The sequence below is a fragment of the Nestor notabilis genome, unplaced genomic scaffold, assembly GCF_000696875.1.
Source record: "Nestor notabilis isolate BGI_N333 unplaced genomic scaffold, ASM69687v1 scaffold3597, whole genome shotgun sequence".
NCBI lineage: Eukaryota > Metazoa > Chordata > Aves > Psittaciformes > Psittacidae > Nestor > Nestor notabilis.
Window position 1 is genome coordinate 147,235 of NW_009936752.1, and position 16,356 is coordinate 163,590.

Consider the following 16,356-nt stretch of genomic DNA (forward strand, 5'->3'; position numbering starts at 1 on the left):
GGGGCTGTTGACAAATATATTATAAGCAACTTAGGTTAAGTGAAAGTTACTTAGAATTAATCCATCCCTGCACAATACTCCTGTTTCACTTCAGAGGAATGTGCCAGGAGGAACACGTATTATCCTGACCGTGTTCGGAGAACCTCCTCAAGGTGGAAACTTGCAAATAGGGTTACTGTAGTATGTAATGAGAAGCTGCAGGGCTTTCAATTATCCCACATAGTCTGTCTCTTTGCAACTTGACTGACAGCTAATTATGCTGGTGCCATTTTTTTGGCAGTGGAATTTAATCTCCCAGATGGAAAGCAAATCAATCTGCCCATTGCTGCAGCTGAGGCATACTTTGGCTCAACTTTAATTTATTCTCCTAAGCTGAAGAAGGCTCTAGTCATTTCAAGGTACAAGAATATCACATTTCTGCTGTTAACCAGGCTGGTGGAAAAGTGTAGAAGAGTTGGGATTTCATAGGCTACGCTGGGAAGTGTTGTTGCTCCGTCCTCTGCATTCGGAACCAGCAGCATCCTGTCCCCTTGATTCCTGCTTGTGGAGTCTGACAACGAAGAAGCATTTATGAGCAGGTTGCTAGTGATAATGGTTAAACATGAGTTGTGGAGGCATTAAGTAGGATTCTATGGAGGAATGAACTAAATCTCTGAAGAACTCTACATGAGAATGAATTGGTGGCAATTTTCAAGCGCTTTAGCCAGTGTGCAATAGCCTGGCTCCCCTCGGGTTTCCTGCCAGGGATAGAGAAGCAATCCTTCTACTTACCTGCACTCTTCAGACCTATCAATTATGCTGCTCCCTGTGAGTTGCTGTTACAACTTTTAGGTATTACTGTCCTCTGCAAAACCATCGCAGAGCAGAGTATGTGACTAGTTACCACCGGCTACAGACCTGATCCTCAAGTACCTGGGCACCTGCAGCTCCTGTCAGTGGGATTTTTTTACAGGCTAGCAACCTGATTTTAGCTAGGATCAAGGGGAAGGGAGCTCACAAGAACATGGTGTTAATGAGTGCTGGGAAATCAGAGCTGTTTTGCTCTGCAGACTTCTGCCTGTTTGGTTTAATGCTGTTTCAGGCTGTGTATGGTGCTGGTGTTTGGCTGTGTGCTGTTGTCTTTCCCTTTGGGGTACTTTGATTTCTTAATCTGTCAGGTTATTGCATGCATGTACTCTGCTGCTTAGAGAGTTTACAAATAGAAAGGTTCCCAAGTCCCCTTTTTACTGAAAAAGTTATTTCTAGAAGTGTTTTGCTTACACCCAATGAGTCTGATTCTCACACTTGTACAAAAACCCAGCTGTTTGACTCTTCCTTAATACATTTGGAGGCTGAAAGGTTACAAGCTCTCTTACCTAGCTTTTAATACCCATATTATAGTTATGTTGATGCTGCTCCTAATGAGCCCTTGGATGACACTTTATGATTATGATGAAGTCTTGTACATGGAAGCATTTGTTTGTGATGAATCTCTGGAGAACAGATGTTGTGATGCTGTCCCATCATTGCTGTGATGTATTTCTGCAGGGTGATAGTTGAGGGAGCCTCTATGATGTCCTTGTACTTTACAGCAGGGAGATCATGGCTTAGGTGATCAGAGCACTAATTAGTCTGTGGGAAGAGTGATCAATACCTGGGGAAAAACAGTGCAGAAGCAACTGAATGTGAGCCTGGAAAGGAATGTCCTGTGTGCCTTGTAGATGATGTCTGAAGTTATAATGTTGTTCAAAGCTGCAGGTATTTCTTTGAAAGTGTACATGTAGCACATGGAAATCCAAATCATCTGGAAATAACCAGCAAAATGGAGCATCATGAAACCCATCACTGTCACCAGATGTTCAGATTTAGCAGTTTGGCAAATTCAGGGTTACATCAGCCCATGGCAAAGCTTGCACATCAGCACAAGTAGGTGGCCAAGCAAGGATCAACCCCAAGAGGAGCTATGGAAGCGTGGTTAAGACTTTTCCCAGTTCCAGTCCCTGTTTGTGGCCTGGGGTATTCATTCCCCCATGCTTTCAGATGAGCAGACAGCAACCAGCAGCACTGCCCTGCAGTTCTCACTTTGGGCTTGGAGTCTTAAGTCTTCAATGGTACATATTATCATCAGCTTTAAGCTTCTAGGATAATTAAGAACAAATCTGAACATCCAAAAGGTTGACATCCAATGAGGAGCTGAAGGAAATGCAGTGGGGCTTGTTATTGCACCTTAAACGAGTTGTGAAGTCCAGAGGGCTGGTTTCAGTGGGATGTAGTATGAGGCTGAAAGTCCAACCTGTCCATCAGTGCACTAACCAGGCAGGAGATGCAGCACCATTACTGATAGCAAATAACCTGCCCTTCCCAAAGCATTTCAGGCAAGTAAAGGTTACACAAATGTTGTTCACTGCTCCCATTTTCAGGATTAAAGAAAGGACTTCAGGGGAACAAGGATTCAGAGCTACAGCATGGTTATTAGTGCTCTTCTTCAGGGGGGGAAATGACCCCCAAACTTGTGTTTTTCTGCTGGGGACCAATTGCAGCTACACTCAGCCTGGCAACCAGGCCATGAACAGAGCAGGGTAATTACACGTATCACACAGGCTGACAGCTTGGGCTGAGGGAAGCTTCAGGAGGATGATGGGCTGTAAAATCAGAGGGAGCTTCTAAAGTTACTCAATTTGGTGCACCCTAAGGACAGCATTACAATGAATTTCTGTACTGTGGAAAAAGGCAGTTAACTAGAAGCAGGGGAATGGTGAGAGCAGGATTTGAAACTGAGTCGAAAATGCCATTGGCCATAAACTGCCTTTAACCTTTTAAAGTTTTGAAACAGTTAAAGAATGTCCATATTAACTATTATTTTCAGGCAAGATCCATAATGGACTTCGCAGTAAGAGAGGGAGCTGTAAAGGCTCTTTAACTGGGATTTTGCCATATGTGGCAATCCCAAAGTGCAATTAGTTTATTTTATTGCAACTGGAGCTTGCACATCTATCTTGTTTGTAACAAGCAAAATGCAAGGGAACTTCCCAAAGCAATGCTGTCTTGGCTGCAGTGCATGTTAGCAGGAATTCCTTCTCGTTTTCCTTGTTATGCATGTAATATGACATGGGCTTTTCCAGGTTCTTGAATACACACCATAACTTAAGTGGGCTGCCCTGTGTGGCTGAGTTTGAGCATGTTCTGGGATCTCTGCCTTTCTTCACAGAGCCTACTGGATCCCAGGACCCGAGAGCAATGTTCTTCAGGCTGTGGGAAAGGTGGATGAATACTGATGGAGAGGCTGGGCCAGAGCAGCTCACCCTCTGTGTACAGTGACTGTACACAGGAGCAAAATGTGGTCCACAGTTGCCAGTTAGAATGGGAAGAGAGACTTCCTGAAAGTGCTCAGGCTGTTGGCCTGGTCCACCATGGGATGACAGTGAAGCATCTTCCTTGTTCAAGGTGCTGTAAAGAACCTTTGCTAACTGATTTTTGGTTGCACAGGGTTATGTACTAGTTGTATAGTAAACTCTACCGTGCAAAGAGACCGAGAAGCTGTAGCCTAGACACACATTTTGATGTGCATGTTCCTTCTGTGTTTAAAAATCCCCTTCTGTGCTGAAAACATCAGGGCCCTTCTCGCACCAAGCGTTCCCTCAGGTACCTGCTCATTTGTGCTTTATTCTGTTTTCCAGTCCTTTCAGTGACACCTAGTGCGACCTGTGGGAAGTGCAGTTTTCGGTTTCCTCACCAGAATCCATGCCACTGCAGTAACACACTCCAAAATGAAACTGAAGTCCTTAAGCTACACATCTTTAGTATATGGTATTCCTGAGCTGACTGAATAGTCAGTTGGATTTGGTCCACTCAATCCTGAGTGGCTGCAAAATCTCTTTCATCAGTGACTGAAGTTTTCCACAGAGATGGAAAACGTGTGCCTCCTACCTCATAAGCAGGCTAAAGACTTCAAAGGAAGAGCTTCCTCCTTGGAGTGAGCATTCCCAGGCAATGGCTTTTGGAAGTGCAACCTCTTCTTTCTCACTAAACTAAGCGGCTTCTGTAAGGGTTCATGTTGGTATGGATTTCAGCTGTGCGAATGATATGGCAATCAATACAAACTGGGCTCATAAATGTTTGGAAAAATGAAAATGGCTTCAAACAGGCCAATATTAAAGGGCTGGAACTAGTTAAAAATATCTTAGGCCTTGCTTGGGTTAAAAGGCTTCAACTTCCTAAACTAAACCACCACTTAAGTCAGATGCTGAACAGAAGGATCCAAAGCAGCAAGTGGAAAAAGCCCTGACCAGAGCATCTTTGAGCACTCGTGTCCAGCCAGCACAGGCAAGAGGCTCAGCATCACACACATTTCCAGGCCACCAGTTCTCATCTGTCCCTCTCAGACCTAACTATCCACAACTTAGAAAACAAAGGCTTTTAAGGTCAAAATTAATCCAAGTACACCACCAGCACCAGTTCAAACATTTTACTAAATCAATTCACACAATCTCAAAATTGTAAATATAATTAAGGACAACAGGGTTTCTGTATCTTTTTTTTTTTTTCTCTTCCAGGTTTCTCATTAAGACAATAAACAAACACAAATTAGGTTTATAGCATCTGTTCTTTTAAAAAATGAAAGGAACGCCACTCGATGTATCGATAAAGCACCACAACACAGTTACAAAATAGGGTTGGCCTGTTTCTTTCACAAGTAAAAGACTACATACTCCTACCAGCTTTTCTGCCTCAATCCAGACTTCATTAAAATAAAACTATAAAATCTCCTAGATTACACTAAGGTCAGACGATGCCTGGTATACAGTGCATTAACAGCAGTAATGCCAACTATCAGTGCCAACAGAAAACAGTTTAGAAAGTAAAAACAAACAAAAATAAAACCCCAAACAAAACAAAAACCAACAAAAATCCACCTTTATTCCCCTAAATGAGCAAAATTTAAAATAAGGGGTGCTCTGCTCCACAATGAGTTAAGGATGAGGGGTAGAAGAGGGGGGCTGGTACTGCAGCTTTCCAGGCTTAGTTGGCATCTAGTTTGGCCATTTCCTGCACGTAGATCCCTATACTCTCGCTGTCAAAGAGCACGAAGTACACAGTCTTGATTGAAGAGGACATTGTTGACACGAAGTAGCTGGAGATGGCTTTCAGGATCAGCTGAGCAGCTGTTTGCTTTGGGAAGCCATTTCTAGGAGAGACAAAACCAAGAAAAGGAAAATCAAGCCTTGCTGATCCAGCTTTGGATGGTGCAACATTGCAGGGAATGTGCCGACTTCTCTCTACTGCTGCATGGTAAATACCAGCGAAAGGCCCAGTGGTTACAGCCTGAATTAGAAGCTGCAAACTTGTTTGTTTAGGCAAGACTTAAAATGTTCAAAATTCCCAAAATATGGATACAGAATCTACACACTTTAATCAGTTGAATCTTACAGTATCTGATCAGTCAATTATTCTCATTGTACAGACAAGTAAACCAATAGCCTGAAGGGGTTGGGAAGCAGCATATACCTCAGAGTTGCAGAGTCAAACCTGTCCTGAAAGCAAACCAACCATCAGCCTGAAGGGGTCGGGAAGCAGCATATACCTCAGAGTTGCAAAGTCAAACCTGTCCTGAAAGCAAACCAACCATTAAAGAAGAATAAAAAGTGCTAGAGAACTTCTTGATAGAGAAAATGGAGCATGAAAAGACACAGAGTACAAATGGCTTTACCACTACTAACAGTTAGTAATAGAGCATGACATTTTAAAAGTTGCTTGTACAGCCTTGCTGCAGACTGGAAAGGAAAGGAGAATGAGTTCTAGTAGTTTGGTAGCAAGAAACAACTCCAGCAGCACCGTGACCACTTCAAATGTGGTAGCACAGGTAAAGGAGGCTGAATGATGGGGAGAACCTCCTGGGCCACAGCAAGCCTTGTCTGCATGGGATCAAGTCTAACTTGACTGGGCTTGGGAAGCTGAAGTAGCTGTGTCAGGTCTGTCCTAAGGGACATGGTGCCTTTTCTGAGCCAGCCTCAGCAGCACTTCCAACACTTCTAACATCCTTTTTAATCACAGGCTGATTCAATGTAAGTGCACTCCTAAGAAAAATATCTTGAAAGGCATTTGCTTGGTATCAGCTCAGAGATCTGAAAACCAGAGGCCTTTCTGCTCCTCCAGCTCCTGCCTCCTTCTAGAGAATACGCAGACAAGAAGAACCAATCCTTGCTGCTTTCCCAGAGCGGACAAAACTGCATGAGCAAATTTCAAAGCTCACTGCCCAATCTAGGACCCCTTCTCACAAGCTTTTGCACATTTTTACCTAGCCGCCCTTGTCCAAAAGTTTCATCTAATCTTAGAATAGGTCAAGCACAAGTAGAACGGTCTGAACAAAGCCATGACTCGAACTGTAAGTTTTATAGGTCATGGCAAACTCCTGGTAACTACAGTGAATGAGGCCAAAACTCTGCTGCTGCATTACTTATGAAGTACTGCTGCCCACTGACTGGGGTTTCACTGTCGTCCAAGTCCAACAGTGAAGCACAATGCAGTAACCAGCCTTAAGGAGCTGGGACCCAAACAGAATTGGAATGAGCCCGTTGAACATCACCTGGCTCCTCATACGCTTGCAGACCCATGGTGGTAAATACTCCCCATTATAAAGCATGCAGTAATACTACTAAGTCACAGATTACACAAGTGGCTGAGTTTCTCAATTTCCTCAGCAATTCCAAGAAGCTGGGCTAAATCCACCTCTGACACTAACAGGCACCACATTGCTTAGCATTTGCTCACTGAAGCACCACACTGATCATAAAGGCTGTTGTATTCTCCTTCTTATTACATGCTGCAAGACACAAAATGAGAAAGGCAACTGTCTGTGTCACGGCCCACTTACTGCACATTACCTTACCATAAAATACACAGCAATGGTGTAGTAGTGCTGCCTGTAATGTGATATTATACCTGCTGCCTGAAGATAATGCTTGTTATATTTCAAAGATGATGGCATGAAATAGCTCATGCTGTTTCTTTCTCTTCTGAAAATGACCATTTTTTTTTTTTCTTTCACTGAAGAAAGGGGAAAAAAAAAAAGGCAAAAGGCATTGTGAAAAACCCTTGTACTCTTCTAAAGCCAAATGAGCTGGTCAGGGAGAATCAGCTGGGTGACAAGTTAATCAACTGAGAGCATAGTTTTGACATAGGAGCTGCTTCCCACTGTCAGCTTACCTAGAGAACAAGACACAGACTCAGCATGCCTCCACAGCTGATCACCTGCTAGTTACTTATGAATGCTGCATCCTGGCATATATTGAACAGATCTTTAAGGAATTTTGCTCCTGAGCAGGGATTGTCAGGCAGGCCAGCATCAAAATCAGGGTATGCACTGCTATTGAATCACTCAGGGGTGATACTGGAGTCATACAACTGCCACTTCAGCAGGGTGGTCACCACAGGGCAAGTGAAAGAGGAGCAGCCTGGTCAGAGGAAGGCATTGCACATGGGGAAGCCAACAAAGTAGATTGTTTAGAACCATGCTCCCAAAAGAAAGAGTATAAAAATGAGAAGGAAGGTGCTGACCACGTGGCCATGTGTGGGCTGCAAGGAACAGAAGCCTCTCGCATTGATCTAGTGGTCTGAGTTAAATTCCTGTGAAAAGGCAGTCTGAGGCTTTACCAAGCTAGTGTCAATTCAGATCAAAGTCAGAGCCTCAGGATGAAATCCCTACTCCAAGGATGGGTTTACATTCAATCCCTAACTCTCCCTTTTCTCCTTCTGGCCCTACCAGACTGAACTCCAGGCTACCTCTGCACCGCACCCAACTTGTGCTTTCCACAAGTTGGCCGTAGCTGAGCATCTGGCCCACTGAATGCTACAAGTATGTGATTTTATTTCCCCCTGTGATTTATTTGAACTGCCCTCATGTAATCCCATTCCTCAACTATAAAAGAGAATGAAACTGTTTATGTGGGTTTATTGGGTGATGTCTGCTTGACAGATGTCTGTACTAGAGCAGCTGCATACATGTGGTGTCTTTGGCATTTGCTGTCTTTAAAAGCTTGCCTTTTTTTTTAATGCTTCTGACTTCATAAAGACAAGTAAAGAGCATTGTCAGAATATATTATGTTCTCTGCAAATTTAATCTATGCTTGAGTATCTCTAATTAAGAGGAAAAAGAAAATACACAACCTCATATTTCTCAAGGCCTTTTGATTCCTCTCCATCATTTAAAAGCACCGCTTCAATTGGCTTGAGCGAGAACGAAGTGCACATGCCAAGTGGGGGACTCAGCCTCAGATCTTGCCTGTCAGTAATCAGGTTTCATAACAGAATGTGAATCTAATGATTGTTCAGGGTTTCATCATCTTCCAATACCAATCAACTACTTCACAATGAGGGTTGGGAATGATTCTTCCCTGGGAGATCTCCAGGAAAGACAGGGAAGATACTGTACATAGCCTTGCTTTTAGATAACCGATTTCATAGTTGCTCTACAGGCTGTGGAGGAATAGAGTTTCTCCCAAAAGCAATTCAAAGCTTCTCTTTGTACTGACTAGCCCATGAACCTCACAGCTAATTCAACAGGTTTGTACAAATCCTCTGCTATATTCCTCTACTGTTGCACAAAGTTTGCTCCTGTTATCCTCTTAAAAAGACTCTCATGCAAATTAACCTTATTTGGAGCTTTGTGTCACACAAGTTACTTAAATTTATTATCCTTATTTATTACATGAAACTTCTACTTCTTTATTGTTATTCACCCAAAAGCTCAAATAGTGCTTTCTGTTCTAACCCACAGAACAGGCAGGAATTAATCTAGCGTTGCAACACGGAACAATGGGAAGAATATTCTTCCTGTACCTCATCCAACTTCTTTCATGGCAAATTCAAAGGGGGCAGTTGTTCAGGGTTAAATACACAACCATTTTGTTCAGCCTACAGTTGGCCTCGATACTAAGCCATCATTAAGGTCGAAGTGTTCTAAACCTCCCTCCCCACCCTAAACCCAGGAGCCTCAGATTAACAGCGTAGCCTGTCCTCAGACTCCACAGGCACTGAGCATCTTGTACAAAGCCAGCGGACCTTAACTTTAGACTTTGGCTTTCAAAGACCAAATCTTGAAAATCAAGGCATTTCAGGTTTGCTGCTTAAACGAACACTAAGCCACATCTTCTGGCCATCCTAAAGACATACACTGCAGCAAGTTTAATTATGCACTAAAACTAGGTAAAACAGACCCCTTTGCTTCATGTCCTTCTCCACATCCCCAATTTATATGAACAAATTGTCTGGAAAAAAACCACCCTCTTTTAGTATCCTCTTTAGAAGTTCATTTTATGCTCTTTAACCTATTTGCATGCTTTAGGATTCTACAGGGATCACTAGGACACCTGCCAGAACTGAACTACTGTTCATACTGCAGGCTCCACACACAGCTTGAACCAACCTAGAAGAAACATTTCATGTAGGAAGCAGATTTAAACAAAGAATAATAAAGTCAGCATTGCAGCAATGGGTTTGTACATGAGAACGGACTACAACATATGAGATGGCACTTAGAAAATGTGACCTATTTGGCATGGGGTTTAACAGTCTTACCTGCCACTGCCAATTGAGGGAAATGCAATTGATTTCAGCTTCTTTTCATCAGCCAGAGCCAAGCAGTTCTTCACCGTCTTTTCCAGCAGCTCCTCGCATTTGTCTGAGCCCCAACCTGGGCTATTACAGTGGATCACAAATTTTGCAGGCAATCCATGGCCAGCACTGACAACAGCTAGTAAAAACCGAAAGTGAAACATAATTGCTTTCCTCTCCTTAGGATTAAAAGAGTGCAAATGTGATTAAAATCACAAACAACTGACAGACATTCCTTTAGCCCCGGTGAATGTTTTAGATTACAAATCACACAGCCTTAAAATATAACAACATGATTACAGAGACTTTGTATTTTCCATTTCCAGCTGCACTTTGCTGTGGTAATTTATAAATCATAGCTCTAATCGAGCTTATTTTCAAGAGAGCAAGAATTCATGGCTGACATCAAAGGGAACATTTAAATTGGGGTTTGTGCAAACTTGTGTAACGCATAAGGAAAAAGGCAGTAATCTTTTAGAAGCTAAACCTGTACAAGGGATGATCTTGATTTGGTTCAGTTTATTGCAGAGCTACAGTAAGTATCAGGGTGCTGGACAGTCACATAAAGACTTGTGTGACCTTCAGCTGAATAAAATTTGTTTAAGTTGTATGTAAAAAGAAACCACACTACGCACAAGAGCATATGCTGAACCTTCACAAAGAGTCAGGCCCCTACCACGCTTTGGGATATAATTATACATGGCTACGAAAGCATAGGGATAAAATGACAACTTATGTCTTCAAAACCAATAGTCAACATAGCAGTAATTTAAAAAAAATAATAAAACTCCATGTTTGTAAAGGTGCTTAGAGGCCAGAAATCCTCCACTCCATTCTGGAATGTTTATGAGGCATTTTGTTATTTAAGTATAGTAGAAAAAAACCTCTTGGAGCAAAATCATCACATATGGATACTATCCCATAGCTGCTGCAGGAAAGAGAAAATAGACTTTGTCATATGGCATTCTGTCTGGAGGTTAATCAGAAAAGTATATTCTGAAGGACAATGGAAGCATGAGCATTTCTGTTCTGATGGGTTTGCAGATCTCCAACATGTTGAACAGCCTCAGTGTAAGACAATGTTAATTTGTCATAATGTGAACTAAAACGTTGGCAGATTCAGAATACATCGTAAATCCCAGAAGAAAAAAAAAATCTATTAAAAGCAGCTGACGTATCTCTAGTCAGATGTGAAATGTGGATAATAACTTCATCCTGCAATACTAAAACACTGTATTGACACATACCACCGACTTTACTATTTCTCAGGACCTGTTTTCTGGGGTAGTCATTAATTAACTCATTAGGATGCTGTTGAGGACAACTGTTCATTACCAAGAGCAGTTGTCCCTTAATACAAATGCAAATGCTCTGAAAGGGGAACTAAGTTACGCTTCTACTGTAGAAAGAGAGAAGCACGGATGCATTCCGTGCTGGTTACAGTTACATTCCAGGTAAGGATCCTGGTTATTGGTAGATTAAAGGGATATCCATATAATTGAGAAATCTGAAAATTGGGTATCCCCTACTACTGAGAATCTGATGTGTATCAGCTCTTCTCTAGTTCTGCAATAAGTCCCTGCCACCTAGTTTCTGCTGGTGCAGTGTAGAGCTCCCCATGAGGTAACACTGCCAAGCAGCCCTCAGATCTGGGGGATCTTTTCTCTCCAACTTGCAACCTGTTTGTGAGCAGTTGGGTCTGGGCTGATAAGGAATATTGTCCAGAAGTAAGACAAAATAAATAACTGATTCTACAAACTTCTGCAGGACAAGAATTCCAAGAAAAATGTATTAAAAATTTTAAAAAGCAAGGAAAAAACCTCAACTCAGTGTATTAAGAACCAGAAGTAAACAGTTGTAATTTTTCCTGTCAGAGCTGAAGCCTTACATCTCTCCTTCAGCTTTAGTTAGAATTCGTTTACAAAACTGTGCACACTGTATTTATTTTTATAGCATAAACACAGATGGCAGAATCAGCCTTCTATATGAACAACATGTATCAGCAATTTCACAGATGGTGTAAAATTATATATCGCCATTACCACACTTTATTACCCATATAGTAGATTTTTCTCAGATATTACATAAATTTTGATAACTAGGCATCAAAAAGTCGTAAGCTTTTATAGTGATGATTTTGGCACTGATTAAACCAAGTGCCCAAGCAGATGCTGAACTTCAAGCACGTGCTTAAGTTCAGTGAAAGTGGGCAACATTTCAGCAAAGCAGATGTTTAACAGAGTTGGACTCAACTGTTCTGAAAAATAAGTCTCATGAATTGTTTTTCCTAATAATCAGTGTTCACTGTGTATGTCTGTACCTGTTAAGAGACTGCTCTTACTTGGGATATTACACCACTTTCCCTAATGCGTTGGTAAAGGTGACTTAAGACACGATGTGTGTATATTAACTTTGGAGAATAGAAGTATCATGTAACCCATAAAAGCTGTGTGCAGACAGCAGGATCCCAAGTGTTGTATTAGTGCACTAGCAGGAGCTCTGCTGTCTGAGTGCTGCAGACAGTGAAGCCAGTGCCTGGGTGTTTCGGCCGCGTGCTCCCGAGCGCAGATCCTCACCTCCGGCTATGTCCAACGGCCCGTTCTTTTTGCGGAGCTCAATGACAGCTTCCACAAACTCCTTGCCGCCTTTCTTTTCCAAAGTGCTCCCTGAACAGAGAATGGTTATTTTACTCATCTGATCCCAGTTTCCACAACAAACACGTGACTCATCATTATTTATTTTATGACATTCCTCTAGAGTTTTCTACCCAAACATCATTTTTTTTTGGGGACTGCAAAGTAAGATCTAAACCTTTTGGGACTTGAGAATTAGCTACTCATTAAAACAACAACAACAACAACAGAAAGTAAAAACCAAAAGAGACAACCCAAAAACCTCACATCGGTTTATCCCTTGCTAGCGTTCTCCAATTTTAATGTCAAAACATCTGACATGACATCCCTACCTCTTTCCTTATCACGAGCATCCGTAAGTGTGCAATGTTCCAGAAGGATGTGCTAGCTCAAGAGTGGTCGAAGGTTCATAATTCCTTCCCCTAAGATTCATTTTCCCCTCTCTCTTACAAATTGCTTTAAAGAGCCATTTGCCACAATAAGAATTTGAAACTCACCTGATCTTGGTCCCTGACCCCAACAGGTGGCACCAGGAATGAAACAGTCTCGTGAGTGCAGCGGGCTGCTTTACTTGGTAACTGCCCAGCTTGTTGAGCCACCTTTAACCAAGAGGAAGAGCCTCAGAAATAAGGAGAATCTCTAAGGAACATATTCCTCCAATGAACTTCTCTAACTACAGCTAAGGAGCTGGACAACGTCATTCTGGGAGGAGAAGAGCTGTGCAGTGTTTTGGGGCGACCAAAAGGTATGCTGTTTACAAAGGCAGTCCATCACTAAATGGTTTAGATCTTATTTTGCAGCTCTAGTTGTAAATATTAATATATTAAAAAACAGCCCAAGAAAGCATTTTCCTAACTACATAAGCATCCCACATAATTTTGCACTGTGCATATTAATTATAGAGGTAGATAACGTAAAAAGCAGTGATATTTCATAAAGGCTCTGATTTATTACTTTGAAAACTGATTTCCATCAATTCAGAATTAGGATCTCTATAAAGATCTAGACATATATTTGGTGAAAATCCCTTACTTTCACTGATGAAGAAAGAAACAAACGCATTTTCTGATGGAAGTGCACATACTATATGCTCAAGGAAGCAGAGCCCCTCCTCCAAGAGTCCGTTTACTAAATAGGGTTATAGCTCTAAGCACTAACAGGACTGCAAGATGCTTTTGTTTTGACACCATTGCTAAATTTCTTCCAAACTGGAGATTAAAAGTTGACAACAATGCATTCAAAAACTGACTCTGTGGCCCTGCCTCTATTTTGCTAATGGGAGCTTGTTGCTTTTTGGGGTACAAAAGCTGAGGACAATTAAAATGTCTGTCTTTCCTTTTGCCTTTTTTCATAACCATTTCATACTGGGTGCTTGCCAAAAGCCGGGTTGTGAGGTCAGACTGTGATTTGCTTTTTGGGCTCATTTAAGCTTTTTTTATATAAAACCTTCAGTCTAACTTGATTCAAACTCCTCACCAAGAATTTTCTGAAAGTCCAAGTTACCCATCCCTGTGCAGCTCAGATCTTACGAATCTCTTGGGAAAGGCAGTAACTGCTCTATCTGCAGCAGCAAAGTGTCTTAGGAGAGTGCTAGGGAAGGAGATCCACACCAGCATGGAGGTGCCTGGATGTGTGCTGCCCCTCCAAGGCAAGGACGTGCCAGGCAGCACGATGCCCTTTGCTGAACCAGCCTGATGCCGCAGTCTTACACAATCACTCTGATAGAGAGGGGATGGGGAGGGAAAGCACCAGTCTTCCATTCTAGTTATATCCCTGTTGTATGTATTTCCATACCATTCCTATTTATATTTGTCTATATTCCAGTTATATTCCCCTTGAGTCCATGAACTCAGATCAGTCCAAAACCCCATGACATTCATAATCCTTAATTTCTCTTGTTTCAAGGGGAAACATAATTAAGCCTTGCACAGAACCTAGGAACAGAAAAGATCTATTAAGTAGGTCATTTCTTTGCCATTGCAAAGCTGTTGTACATTTAATGGAATTTAGCCTAGTTTGGTTTAATTCAATCCAGAAGGATCAGCTTTTTCCCATCTACTGGGAATTAATTTATAATTAAAAGCAATGAACAACATTGTCAGTTTATTTCACTGAGCTCTCTCGGCTTGTAGATCTGCTCTATAGAAGAGCAAAAGCAGTATTTGGTATGACTCAGTAAGGTTTTCTGCATTTACTCCTCAATTACATTCTCTTTCTGATTAATAGCAAGGGTTTACATTGAAATTATATTTCAGAACTACGTTGTAAATTAGCTTCATCTGGGAAAGGACAGACTAAGCATTTTCCACTACATTAGCAAGTTTCTTGATGGAAGTCTTGCTTCACAGCTTCAAGGTTAGTAGCTTATTTGCTCACAGGCATAAATATGTGTCACTCCCATGAGAATAAGATCATTATCTCATGCTTTCCAAGCAGGCATTGGTATCAGTGTTGAAAACAGCGTTAGCAGAAATTTAGGCTCTAAAATTCTCAGGATAAACCCCCAGTACATTTAAATTGTTAGGGAAAAAAAACAACAAAAATTAAAAATAATAAAAAAAAATTTAGATGGGGAAAAGTTAATCATTGGAAGCTAAGCATTTGTGCACTTCTATTCTTTCTTACAGCAGTCAGAGGCAACAGGAACCTATGCTAAGGAATGAGCAGCACAGCTTCAAGAGACAATTTTCTCTGTAGGGTAGCAAAGCATTTCTTTGTCAAAGGGTAGGAGGCACTGACTTTAGAAAGTTAGAACTTCAGACAGTTCTAGACTTTAGAAGCATATTCTTCAGATACAGGGTATTATGACACTTATTTCAATGTCTTTGCATGATATTTAGCCAGCCAAGTCACAGCTGTTCCTGCCCAACAGGCCATAAAGAGCTACATTATTCTACAGATTATTTGGAAAGTAGCCCCTTCGGAAGAAGCAGGAGTTGTGGGCCATGCTAGGTCTACAGCAGGACACATGTCCCTCTAAGCAGGTACTGAAACAGGGCTGCAGGTGTGGAGGGAGACCATTCGCATAGCGATGATGAGGTTAAGGTGAGATGTAGAGCAGAGCCTGGCAGCAGGTGACTTTGTTTTAAGCATGGTGGGTCATCCTCCTCACCAGTAATTCCATATTCAGCCCAAATGCTGATTTGCCTTCTCAAATTACCAAGGCAGCTCAGTTTAAAGTACTGCTACCCTTTTAGAAAGTCCTTCAAAATACTGTACACAGAGAGGGGTTGTTACTAAGGTAGGAGTTACTCAGGGGACACTGGAGATACTGAATTAAGATGTCATGTTCTCTATCGCGCCCCCTCATTGGTGTAGTTTAGGTGACTGACTGCCTGTAAAACATACATAGCATCACTACCTGTGTGCTTGTGGGCGTGAGGACTGTTGAGTGGGGCTCTGGAGGTAATCAGTCCATAAAACACAAAAACCCTAACCTAAGAATTCAGAACATACAGACGGGTTGGCTCCAGCATGTCAGATGTGAACATCTGAAACTTGGCATGGAGAAGGTGTACTAGAACTGGTTAGAAGTCTAAAGATCAAGACTCAAACCACATTCAAAACAGGCACTTAACATGTCAAACAATGTGGTAATTCATTTTCCTCGGTCACGTTCCTGCATTGAACGTACTGTTCCTGCACTTCAAATTTTGGTGGTGCAATCTATTGTTACTTCTGAAAAGTCTGATTTGGTGATAAAACCCCAAAATGCCTACTAAGTTTGTAATTCTTTGTTTCTTTTTCAATACCAGTCAGGACTGCTGGAAGTGAGAAATGAATGCAAATCTGCATAGCTACAACAAGCTTGTGGCTGCTGATTGACCATGCACACACATACAAACTCCGCAGCACTGAACTTGCCATTACCTACTTCACCACCGGTGTAGAAGTCAGAGTTTGTCGGGTGAACGACAGCATCACTGTCGATCGTGGCAATGTCAGCCTGTACAACTTGCAACTACAACAGGTAAACAGATGTATATCAACCACGTTGGACAGAGACCCAGCACAGGCTCTACATTTACACATGTACCAACGTCCATATTTTCCTACCTTTACATCTCCAAACCTTGCGCCAAAGGAGTATGCTGAGTTGTGTGTGCAGGTGTGTGTAGAGAAAGGGGTGTAGGGA

At 41.9% G+C, this 16,356-nt stretch overlaps 1 protein-coding gene across 6 annotated transcripts in view; it reads right to left on the reverse strand.

The window, feature by feature from the left end:
* Positions 1-4,429: 4,429 nt before the first annotated feature.
* The window catches only part of LOC104408773 (core histone macro-H2A.1), a 35,171-nt gene continuing 23,244 nt past the window's right edge, over positions 4,430-16,356 (reverse strand). For 4 of the 6 annotated variants that reach the window (XM_010018485.1, XM_010018483.1, XM_010018481.1 and 1 more), the window contains 3 exons: positions 12,165-12,254; positions 9,553-9,727; positions 4,430-5,164 (listed from right to left, as the gene is read on the reverse strand). In XM_010018485.1, coding sequence (XP_010016787.1) covers positions 4,999-5,164; positions 9,553-9,727; positions 12,165-12,254 — 431 coding nt within the window. In that variant the 3' untranslated portion in view covers positions 4,430-4,998. Of the gene's footprint in view, positions 5,165-9,552; positions 9,728-12,164; positions 12,255-16,091; positions 16,183-16,356 lie in introns of all 6 variants that reach the window. The other 2 variants (XM_010018486.1, XM_010018484.1) reach the window with 1 other exon arrangement.